The following is a 12425-nucleotide window of genomic DNA, read 5'->3' on the forward strand; positions in this document are numbered from 1 at the left end:
TTTACTCGGTAGAGGCGTCATCTCCGCAAACAGGATGGCGGCGGGTTGTGCTGCGTGAGCACCGCGCGTCTTTCTCACGGCCTGGTGTTTGCAGTGCGGGGAGACAGGCATGTGTTGGGCCGTGGGCATGGAGAAAGCAGCTCCCACAGCTGCCTGGTTGAGAAGAGCCGGCCCTGCTTGCTAAGGGTGCTGTGAGGAGTGATGGAGCGTCCGTGTGCCCTGTGGTAGCGATGTGCTTAACTGCATGTGGGATTACGGGAATATTGGTTTGTTTTCTGAGCATAAAAAGGCTTGTAGGTTATGTTTTGGAGGGAAGAGGGGTGGTTGTGGTCTCAAACCAAAGCAAGGGATAGGACTAGGGGTAATGGGATGAAAGTACAGCATAGGAAGTTCCTCACGAATGTGCAGAAGAACTTTACAGTGAGGGTGACGGAGCACTGGAACAGGCTGCCCAGGGAGGTGGTGGAGTCTCCTTCTCTGGAGATATTCAAGACCTGCCTGGACGCCTACCTGTGTGACATGGTGTAGGGAGCCTGCTTTGGCAGGGGGGTTGGACTCGATGATCTCTAGAGGTCCCTTCCAACCCCTACGATTCTGTGATTCTGTGAAGTTAATCAAGCAAAATAGCAGTGGAAGACTCAAGCATGAAGGGTAAAGCTTTACCTTCACTTCATCTTACTATAATGAGAATTTGTTGGAACTCTGTGTATTTTATTACAGCTATGCAAATTCTAACTCTGTGTTGTTTATGACAAAAACGTGTGTTTTATAATGGTAGTAGCACAATGGAAAGTCATTACTGTAGTTGAAAGTATGTTAAGCTCATTGCTAACATTAGGCTTTTTTTCTCTGTAGTTTTTTATTTTGATCAACAGGTAGGGAGTTTTACGTGTCAAAAAATGGCTGACTTAACCAAGGCTGAAGAAAAGGAAGTAGAGAAAAGTTTGGATGAAGAAGTGGAGAGAACATCTCACGCTTCAGAGGCAGATTCTGGTATCAATTTGGAAGGCAATAGCTCAACTGCAGGTACAGCGCACTCCACTGAAAATGAGAAGAGACTTGCTGGTGGTGATCAGGGCAGCGGCCTGAAAAGGAACATAGCAGATGTTGAAGAAGAACCTCCTAAGAAAGTTTTGGTGAGTATTGTTCAGTTTAACAGGATGTCAGCGTGAACTTGTTGGTAGCTTTGTTGCAGCATCCCAGAATCATAGAACGTCCCGGGTTGGAAGGGACCTCAAGGATCATGTAGTTCCAACCCCCCTGCCTGGCAGGGCCACCAAACATACACATTTACTAGATCAGGTTGCCCAGGGCCCCGTCCAACCTGGTCTTGAACACCTCCAAGGACGGGGCATCCACAACCTCCCTGGGCAGCCTGTTCCAGGGCCTAACCACTCTCCTAGTGAAGAACTTCCCCCTAACATCCAACCTAAATCTACCCTCCTTCAACCTGGATCCATTTCCCTAGTGCGGAAGTTATATTGGACTTAAAGAAGATAAAGAGGATCAGTGGAAGTCAGTGTGTTTTGTATGCTAAGTTATCCTGTGTGTTATTCTAGTTATCTGTGCATGAAAGGTTTGTTCCTAAGATAATTTGTCCTTGAATTTCCTGAAGAAAATATTGGAAATCTCAGAAAACTCTAGAAAGTGCATCCTCTTCAGTAACGTTTGTTAACAAACTGAAAGGTTTGGCGATGCTTTCTCTTGTTTCTTTTGTGTTTGTCCCTTTTCTGTTTCAGACTAGCAGAAAATACTTGCCTTTCTAACTGAAGGTTGAAAAGGAGAGGCAGTCTTTTATATGAGTCTATCTCTTATTGTTTTATGGGTTTGTAGAAAATAATGCTGTGTTCTCATCTGGTCTAATTTTAACCTCTGGAAGTTTTTAAATGCAACTTTAAAATGTTTTCAACCTAATGCTTTGTTTCTCTGTAATTTTTACTGCATTTTAATTTAAGCAGTCTGGGAAAGTAATACCCAGAAAGAAGAACCCTTTCATCTTTTTAATAAAGTAAGGTTTAAATGGACAAATAATACATTGCTTTAGTGTAGCCTAAGGGTATAGATAAGTGATTACACTGAAAGCAGCTGCCAACAGTCTGGTTGTTACTGTAGTTTTCTACTTGTGGCTACAGCAGCTGAGAAGCCTAGATTATATCTATGTGTCTCACATGCTTGTCAAAGTCACCTTCAGCAGCTGTTCAGCAGGCCAGCTGTGCTTTTCCTTAAAAAGACTAGAAAGGGATAAAATATTTGTTAGTCACAGTCAGCTAAATGAGGTAATAAATAGATGATGAGGTTATACTGCTCCAGACAGGAAAGCCTGTGAACGTACTTAGATTTCTAAAATGTTATGAAACGCTGAAGAACTAATGCAGCATATTAAAGCCTGTGAAACCTTCTTTTACCTTAAGAAATTGTTATGTGAATGATAAGGTTTTAGGGTGTTGACTTTTGTTGTGAATTACAGTTGGGAGGGCTTTCCATTGCAATGTAAACTCATAGTAGCTAGAATTCTGTGGTGTGTTTGTGAGTTTTGACTGAGAGTTCAATTTGTTTATCCAGTTAGATGCTTTTGTGCTTCACAGAATTTCTGTTGGTTCTCAGTGTTCTGTTATTTTATTTATAATCTGTTTTTTCACATGCTGTGTATGCACCTGAAGATTGTTTTTAAGATGAAGAGCTGTTTGGAGCTGTAGATAGAGCTTGACAGCTATAATATGTAGTTATAGAATGCTTTTTGGTATCATATGGGGCTTTTATTTTCAGCTCATTATGGTAAGGATAAACCAGAGATATTTCTATAGCTAGATGAATACTAAATGGGATTCCCTCATCGTTATTCTCTTTCATACTGTTCCTTCTCTCTACAGAGTGAGCCAGGCCATGGGCAAGCTGTTGCTGCACATTACAATGAGCTTCAAGAAGTTGGGTTGGAAAAACGCAGCCAGAGTCGCATATTCTACCTCCGAAACTTTAATAACTGGACAAAGAGTGTCCTCATTGGTAAGTTTTCTCACCTAATTTCTTAGACCTTAGTGAAATATTTTATTTTTCGCAGTATTATTTCCATACTATTTTAAAAGAGAAAGGGACAGCTTTGAATCTTAAATAATCTGTTCTTGTTAGATTGAGTTTTTATTGATATTTGAATCTAACTCAATCAGTTTCTAAACTGTATCATTAAAACAGTCTGTCCTAAGTAAAGTAAATATTTTTTGTGTCATCAAATTCAGCGGTTTAAAAAGATGGAAAACTAGAGAATTTGATTCTTAAAGAAACAGCTACTTTTTACATAAAGCAGTATCTGTTGTCCACAGATTGGTTTCTTCACTCTGGAATTAAACCTGTGTTCAAGCCTTTCAGTCACAGTCTATCTCATTAGTATGGTGTTATAATTGTAGTCTCAAAACATATTTTGTGTCCCTTGCTGTGAAGTTGCTAGCGTGTCAAGATGTTTTCTTAATACACCAGCATTAGCACAGAGCAGAGGTAGAAAAGAGAATTAAATTGGTACACCTTGAGTAAAAAGACAGCGAACAAGTGGCTAGTGCTATTGCAGGGCCTGGGAAAGACCCAAGTGGGGAACATTATGCAAGTTTGTTAATGTGTCTGCAAGAGAAGGTTGTGGCTGACACGTTTAATTGGCTTTAAGTCTTTTAGCTTTCACACACTTAAAAATAACATCTGCCTTCACCATAGTGGTAAAGAAAGGGAACTCTTTTCTCTCCTTATACATGGAGCTATTGTTTAGTGATGTACAGTTTTGCTTTTGGTTGCAAGGAATTAGTTCGGTGCTCCAATCACATTACATGTGATATACAGAATGTATAGAAAATAGTTGTTATCTTGTTCATAGTCTTAACAATTTGTGGTTGTTACTTTCATCATTAGTAGTTACTGATAAAAGGAGTTTAAGTCTGCAGTGTTAAGAAGACTTAAGGGCAAAGTAAGCTCTTAGATGGTTTGAAATTCTTCAACCCCTTTGGTCCTCTATGGATCTCTGTACAAAAGAAATAAGTCAAGGAGACCTGTATAAGCATTCTGCCTTTTATTTTCCTAGGGGAATTTATAGACCGCGTACGACAGAAAAAGAGTGATATTACTGTTTTGGATCTGGGATGTGGCAAAGGCGGAGACTTACTGAAATGGAGGAAAGGCAGAATTAAAAAACTTGTCTGTACAGGTAAGAAGACACAGTGACTTTCTGGGGAAAGTTCACTGGTGTTATGGGAAAAATAAGCACCTCTCCAGTCACGTATTGCTTCCCTTTTTATGGTAGGTTCCAGAGTGCATACATCTGTTGTCGAAAAGGCTTCTTTTGTATATTAACTTGAAGACATTTATTTGATTGCCAGCACACACAAAATATTAATGGTTCTTATAATTACAAAGTTCCAGTTCAACTCTTAAGTAAAAACTACTATCAGTAAAGAAAAACGTTGACATCACAGATTGTCTCAAGTGAAATGTAATATGGGAGAAAAGGCTGACTTTTTGTATTTGGTCTTTTCTCCCATATTTAGTATTCTGTAATATTCTTGAACTGTTCTGAAAATATGCATGTAAGACTTGCATATAAAAAGTAATAATGAACAAACCCTACAATGTTGTGGCAAAACCTGGTCTTGGGTATTGTAGTCAGACTCAAAAAGGGGAAGAGCTGAAAGCTGATGAAATGATTTTTCAATAGTTTGCCTAAGTATTGGAAAGTTGATATCTTCCCTTCTCTCAAAAAGCATTCCAGGTATAATCAGTCAGCAGGAGCACTGCTTAGTTTCAAATTTAACACATACCACAATTTCATGCAGTTCCTTTCTTGAGAATCTGATCCAGCCTCACCTTGAAAGTCTACAGGGATAGGGCATCAACCGCATCTCTGGGCAACCTGTTGCAGTGCCTCACCACTCTCACTGCAAGAGATTTTTTCCTTATAAATAACCTAAATTGACCCACTTTGAGCTTGGAGCCATTTTCCCTTGTTCTGTCACCACAGACCCTGCTAATGAGTCTGTCCCCTTTTAAAACCTTCTGCCTACAACTTCTGTCAGCATTGAAGACAGAAAATGAACAGAAGTTGTAATTTGAAATGCTACCTGCAAATGAAATTTTCTCTACAGGCTGGGCATAACACACCAGAGTATAACTGGAGATCAGCTTTATTTTGTGGCTTTATGACTGCAGTGTTCCAGTAATCATTCTAGTTTTCTATTTATTATTCATTTATTATTTATTAAATTTATTATTTAACGTATCTATTTATTTATTTTTAACAATCTCTACAGATATTGCTGATATTTCTGTGCAGCAGTGCAAGCAGCGATATGAAGACATGAAAGCTCGATGTCGCTATAACGAACGTATTTTTGACGCAGAATTTATACAAGCAGATAGTACCAAGGTACAGATTTGGATTACAATACGTAGGAGATTTAACATTCTTTTGTTCAGCCAGCATAGAAAGTGATGGTAGTGCTGTAGTGTCCGGGTGTTATTTATATTTTTAAAATCAGATTGTTGTACTATTGGGAGAATCAACCATACAGATTATTGTAATGTTGCATAAAACTTTGTTAAATGTATTTGCTGTACAATGCAACGTTCTTGAAGCTTGATTGTCTTTTTCAGGTAATAAACCTGTTGCTTTTGGTTTCTTCCATTTCATATGGGAAGGGGATGAGTATTTGTTTCTGGAGTCCTGGTGTGCAGCATGGGATAGTGAATGTGGAATTGGGGGGCACTTTGTAATTTGACTTATACATATGTTTTGCATAAGGCAGCAGTTTTTTCTAGTAGCATTTTAAAGTACTGTAATAACTGTCTTCGCTGAGTGAGAAAGTGAATGAGGAATCCGACAGGGAAGAGAAATTGAGCTAGAACTGCTAAGTATGAAATATTAGGTGCAGAATGTGTATCATGGGCCCTGGAGAGACTTTTCTTGCTGCTGTGTTATTTGTAATTGCTGCTGGTATTGCAGCCTGAAAAGAGAAGCTGGAAAACTGCTGGAGAATATGGCCAAACTGTACACGTTTCAAGAGCTCCATGTTCTCCAGCATTACTGGTTACTTAGATTAAAGAAAGAGGGGTGTGTAGTTATATATGTATGTATGTATTCAAAAGTACAAACAAATGCAAATCGGTTGGCGTGAAAATCACTATATTTAATAGAACTCTTCCTCCAATAATATATCTAATGGGTATTTTCCTAGCAAAAGGGATGTAAGTTGTCATTACAGAGACATAGTAAAATGAAAGCATGTTTTATTATGATTATTGTTTCTGTCCAAACTGTGAATGGTTGTGAAACCCTAAGCAGTAAATTATGGCTGGAAATTTCTAAGGAACTGTGGCTTTTCAGATGCAGTGATGTAGTTACTTGATGACATGAGGAGAATTTTAGGATGTAATTCTTTTATCATGTTAACAAGTTTTGTGTTATCAGTGAGATTTTTCTTCCTCATACATTTTTTTTTTAATCTTTTTTTGGTTGAACTTGTGAAGGCATAGATATTAAGTGACTTGAAAGAATTATGGGAGTAGTATATCTTGCTAGAAGACTTAAATGAATCATGCTTGTTTGTGTAGCTTTTGTCATAAGGTTTTTTTTTCCCTTCTTTTTAATTTCAGGATCTTCTGTCTTCCAAATACAGTGATCCAGACACACGCTTTGACATTTGCAGCTGTCAGTTTGTTTACCATTACTCATTTGAGACATATGAGCAGGCTGACATGATGCTTAAAAATGCCTGTGGGAACCTCTCTCCTGGAGGTTATTTCATTGGCACAACTCCAAATAGCTTTGAGCTTGTGTAAGTGCTTTTTTTTTTTTAGCCTATTAATCTGGCAAAAGTCTGTGAAGTATTGTCAAGTCATAGTTGTTCTTACATTGCTCTGATACACTTGTGCAAACAAAACTGAAATGTTTGCGACAGTTTTGGATTCTAGTCAGGAAAATCTCTGGTTAACTTAGACAGGTAAATTTGTACCGATTCCGGTCTCTGTTACCCATGGCTCTTCTGGAGGCAGTATGGATCTTCCTACATAAACCTTTGGTAGCGACTTAAATAATGACAAAATAGCTACAGCCTGGACAGTAGCTGTCAGGTTTTACTGTAATAATACCAATAAACATGCTTTGAGCCTGTAGACTGTGCCTGGGCTAAAGATTTTTCTAGATCTGTATGGCCCTGGGTACACTGTAGAGGAATGATAAACTTTTAGAATATAGTACACCTCTTCATTTCATTTCATTTTCATTGCTTTATTGAATTCGGGATGTGGGAAAGTACAGAAAATACTGAACAAGGCGATACTGGGGAAAAACAGGTTTGGAGGTCTCTTGTGCATTGTTTTCTCCATAAAATTAAAAATAAGTCCGTTACTGTTTATCTCATTTTATAGAAAACGACTTGAAGCTTCAGAAACAAATTCATTTGGGAATGATGTATACAATGTAAAATTTGAGAAGAAGGGAGAATATCCTTTGTTTGGCTGCAAATACGATTTCCACTTAGAAGAAGTTGTTGATGTCCCGGAGTTCTTGGTTTATTTTCCGTTACTGGAGGAGTAAGTTGAGTTTTGAATTCATTATCTAATGAAAGCAGCAAAACAAAGTAAGAATTTATATAGCTCGTGTATTTCTGCAAATGGTTGCAGAGAATCTTGTTTTGTCTTTCTTATGTTTTTCAGTTCTTTGTTTTTTGTTGTCACTGTAAATGAAGAGTTTTCTTGGATTTCTGTCCTAGACTGTAATCTAACCTTTTTTCTGTTGCTCTCAACTGAAGGTGCTCTGGTCAATGGCTGCAAAGACTTATCCTAGGTCTTATATAGGGATTTCTGTACCTGTTGTGTCTGATCTTGCTTGTCTTTTCCAACCTTTGTTTGAATGCTCTTAGATTTTTTCCTTCTTCTATGTCTTTTTCTGTGAGCATACATTTTGCTGCTACCACTGCATAAGTTCAGATTGGCCTTTGCTGGTCTGTCTTCTTCTGAGATACTGACAAATATTTCCACATTGGCTTTTTTTTTTTTTCTCTGCCATTCAAACTCAATATGAACATAAAGCAAAGTTGAGCTTTCTCTTAAAATCTGTATATTTTCACACACTTCTCTATGAAAGGTTTTAGTATTAGTTGCTAATGCCTGTAGCTTCAGTGTTGTATAACAACACTGTAAACATATGATTGAGATGTAAGGCACTAAATATTATATATATTTATAATATAAATAATAAAGAGGATTCCTTAATATGTACATAATAGCTGATGTGGCAGATGTTGATAACTGACTTGAGTCCTGGAGTTGTTTCTCTGTTGAGATATTTATGATGACTCCTGTATAGATTTTTGTTTAATTAAAAGAGAAAAAAAGTACACTTTATGATGATAATGCAGATATTTTCATCCAAATTAGTTTACTAAATGATGAGTTCTAGAAAGGCTGTGATCCCAGTGAATACCATGAGATGTCACCGTGGCTTAAAATGATTCCTTTGAAAATAAAGCTACAATAAATTTATTGTTATATTACAATTATTTTGACAGAATGGCAAAGAAGCATGGTATGAAGCTTGTTTACAAAATGACATTTCGGGAATTTTATGAAGAAAAAATCAAGAACGAGGAGCATAAGATGCTGCTAAGAAGAATGCAGGCCTTGGAGGTAAATGTGGAGTTACTATCTTCTTTTGTTTTCCAAATAGTACTTTGTATCTTGTTAATTATGTGTGAAATAACTGAAATTCCTGTTACAAACATTATGCAATTTAAGCAAGGACCACCAATAAAAGTACTGAACTCCTGTGGCTGAAAAGGGTTAGGGAAACCTAACTTCTCCAGCATTGGCACCTCTCCTACATGGACTGCAGCTTCCTTCGTGGATTATCCACCTTTTGTGGTGTGGAATCCTATGGCATCTGCTCCTGTGCCTGCAGCAAAGGGTGATTTAGTTCTCAGTGGTCTTCCAGGGAGCAGCACGCTTCACCTTGGTCTTCTCTATGGGCTGCAGGGGAATGTGCCTCCAGTGCTCCTGCCTTCTTCTCAGACCTTTATGTCTACAGCTGATTGAGCAGTTCAGTTTTGTAGGTGAAATTTTAATTTTGAAGCAAGTTTTCATTTTTATTCAGTAGTAAGGAGAAGCACGTGGTTACTGGTGTTACTTGACCAGGCATGCTGGTTTCTGTAATTGTGCACAAAACCACAAGGCCTGTTATCACACCATAAGAACTGTAATACATATCTTCAGCAGCAAAGCTGAAAGTTATGCCTTTGTGCAAGAAGTACTGATTGAAAATCAGAAACTAATCTTCGTAGGAAGAAAAGGAAGGCTTTGTTTATAGAAAGAAAAATGAAAGAAACTTAACTGTAACTGAGTTTATATTTTTGTCCAGTGTCCTTGCTTTTTATCCTCAAATTGTTATACTGGATGAGGGTAGCAGCTTATGAGGAACTTTTTAATGTCATTTATGAGGCTTTGGCCTTAGTCATGGTTTCCTGTGCTTTCCCTCTTCCCACCAAATGTCAAATTTTTTCAGCATAAAGCTATCTAGTTGAGTATGCGGTAACATATTAAGCTTAGTCGTGTGGGCTGTAAGTAGATTTCACTGCCTTTGTTGACTCTAAAGCAGATGGTGTTCATACTGCCAGTAACGTGGCAACAGACCATCTTATATATCAGCATCTTAGAAAAGTGAGAGTTGTCTTCAATTAGTGGCTATGTCCAACTGAAGACAACACTGTTAATTATAGGCTGCTTTGCAGTAATAGGTATCCCTAATAGGTATATCCTAGTTCTGCAGAAACAGGTGTATAATTGTGGTTATAGCTCCTGTGTATTTTTCAGGCAGTTTAAGCATTCCATTTGAAGTCTTACAGTTACTTTATTTTCAGTAGTTCTACTTCAGTTCAGTTGTCTGATCAGGACTGTCAACTCCATCAGTTCCTGTTCTGAAGGAGTATATATCTAGTGTGTGTTCATAATGAACTTTTATTGCTTATTCTGTCTACCCTTTTTCAGACATGCAATGGATAAAAGTTAATTTATAAATCCTGAGTTTTAGATTTTCTGGGAGAGCAGGCAAGTTTTGGACCTGTTCAGACAGGTGCTTTAATGGAAGGATGTAAATGTAAGATATTTTAGTAATTAATGACCTCCATTTTGGGCCATATTGTTGTAGACCCTTGCCTGATATGAATAGTGTATCATACAACAAATTAATATTTTTTTCTTGTTTTTTTCTGTTTTCTGCAGCCATATTCTACGTTTGGTGATTCCAGACTTGCCTCTGATAAACCTGATGATTATGAGCATGCAAAGGAGTTTATTAAAGATGGCAAGGCAAAGTTACCATTGGTAAATAGTCTCTCACCTCGTGTCTCAATCAAGGCTGTAAACTTGTAGATGTTTCGTACATTCTTTGTTTCAACTGCTGTGAAATTGGTGTGAATCTTCTACTCATGTTCTAAATATGTACTTCTTTTACTATATATATAAAAGTCCCACATTGAACGGGAGAAGAAGCCTTCTCTCAGCATCTGAAGTCCAAAAATTACAAAAAGAAAGTTGCCACTTATAAGAAACAAAGCTCATGGGCACGAGAATGGCTGAGTCAGACCAAAGATCTCTATTGACTGATGCTGCTTTAACAGTTGGCCAATAGCTGTTGACTGGGAATAAATGTAAGAAAGAGTGTATGTGCTATGTTACCTAAACAAGTCTTTTTTTTTAATAATGATTTTTAGAAGATGAATTGTTTGATCAGCATTGGTTGGTAAGGTGTGTATTGATTAAATAATGCCCCAAATGAAGGCACAAAAACATCTTGTTCCTTCTTCCCTCATACTTCTTAATTGGTAAATGGTATCAGCTTTCTGTTTCCACCTCTATCATGCTTTTGTCTGAAAGACAGGATGAGAAGTCTGCTGGCAGATTTTTTGTTTTGTACAACATATGAACTGGCTTGGGAGTTGGTCTGCAAATAGTGCTTTTGTGGTGCAGTGGGAGGTGGAGGCTGGTAATATTCCTGGGGAATGTGGCAGTTCTTTGGCATAGGGCCTCTCCTTGGCTTCTACATGAGTGCTGGGCAACTTCAACCAGCAAGCAATTGGGTCACACTGTATTGTAGAGGCACTGAGGTGTCCCTTTCTGCTATACCTGTGTTATATAAGTGTTTCCCATTATCTAGGCTATCCCAGTTCCCCATCATCCTAGTCAGCGGAGTTGTATTTATCTGTGATCCACAGTAATGCTCATCTAGTGCCTGAAAAGCCATCTAATGTGAATGGTTAGAAGTTTGTCTGTGAAAGATTGATTACTCTGAGTTAAATACGTTGTTTAATCGTTTCCTCATATTTTTGGGTTTTTATTTTTATCCTCTTCTAGGGAACACTGAGTAAATCTGAATGGGAAGCAACAAGTAAGTATTGTTTTGAGAACTTGATGTTAACTGAGTGACTACTGTGGAAAGCAAATCAAAGTCAGTTATGGAAGAAAACGTAAATTTTAAATGGATGTGTTATTTAAATGCCTGTATATAAATTAGGTAGTGCAGACATAGCAAGAAATTGATTGAGGGGAATGCATAAAATAGGTTGAAGTTTTGCTTTATGAAAGTACCTTCTAGCATGTGGACTGTTGGGCCAAAAAACACCTTGGGGAAGCTTTTCTTAGTACATGAAAAGAGGATGCTAGTGGAAATCTTCCATTACCAGCAAAATAATTCTTCAGATATGACACTCACGTATACTTGGATGTTATACCATTACCAGACAACTGGAAAATAAATTGGAAAACCTTTGGAACATACATTCATTTAAAAAAATCCAACAGCTCTGGTTTGGAAGACTGACTTGAACTTTGCTTTTAGCCTGTAGTGGTTAATATGTTTCAGAAAGAAGCAATTAAAGCATGGATGGTGAAAATTGTTTGGATGATTTATAAAGGGAGAAGTCAGTTCCTCATGCAGAAAAGGATACAATATTATTAATTATGCTTTAAGATATGTAAGAATGTTTCAAGGAAAACATTTGCTGTGGATTTTTTTATCAATATCGAAATATTGAAAAAGATTATGAAATATTTACATATAATAGCAATTTCTAAGGGTAATAATTGTTTCCAGGGAGACTGTTAATAACTGATGTATAAACATAGCCAACCAATAATTGCATTTTTGCAGACCATTGTATTTGTTGTATTAGTCATTAAAAAACAAACAAAAAGGCAAATTAATTAATGAGTGGAAAAAATCTTAAGGTGTTTGCTTTTAAAAATTACCAGTGGTGTGATTCATAAGGTAAACATTAATTGAAGCAGTGTAAAAGTATTCTGTAATCTACATATTTATTTGAGAGAGACTTTTTATGCCTCTAGAGGTTCAGTGATGACCGTATCTCCAGAGTTCTAGTTTATTTATTCCTCAGAGAGGTTTG

At 37.4% G+C, this 12425-nt stretch overlaps 1 protein-coding gene across 7 annotated transcripts in view; it reads left to right on the top strand.

Moving 5' to 3' along the window:
* Positions 1–12425, top strand: part of LOC107309950 (low-density lipoprotein receptor class A domain-containing protein 4) — a 298561-nt gene that overhangs the window by 280204 nt on the left and 5932 nt on the right. Inside the window, exons 1-10 of one of the 7 annotated variants that reach the window (XM_085539764.1) lie at positions 4–266; positions 856–1136; positions 2871–3003; positions 4061–4183; positions 5283–5398; positions 6625–6806; positions 7399–7563; positions 8541–8658; positions 10246–10347; positions 11377–11410. In XM_085539764.1, coding sequence (XP_085395890.1) covers positions 245–266; positions 856–1136; positions 2871–3003; positions 4061–4183; positions 5283–5398; positions 6625–6806; positions 7399–7563; positions 8541–8658; positions 10246–10347; positions 11377–11410 — 1276 coding nt within the window. In that variant the 5' untranslated portion in view covers positions 4–244. Of the gene's footprint in view, positions 1–3; positions 267–855; positions 1137–2870; positions 3004–4060; positions 4184–5282; positions 5399–6624; positions 6807–7398; positions 7611–8540; positions 8659–10245; positions 10348–11376; positions 11411–12425 lie in introns of those variants that run through there. The other 6 variants (XM_085539765.1, XM_085539767.1, XM_085539766.1 and 3 more) reach the window with 6 other exon arrangements.

The sequence above is a fragment of the Coturnix japonica genome, chromosome 2 (genome assembly GCF_054131305.1).
Source record: "Coturnix japonica strain WE chromosome 2, WE-NBRP24, whole genome shotgun sequence".
In the NCBI taxonomy this organism is placed as follows: Eukaryota; Metazoa; Chordata; class Aves; order Galliformes; family Phasianidae; genus Coturnix; species Coturnix japonica.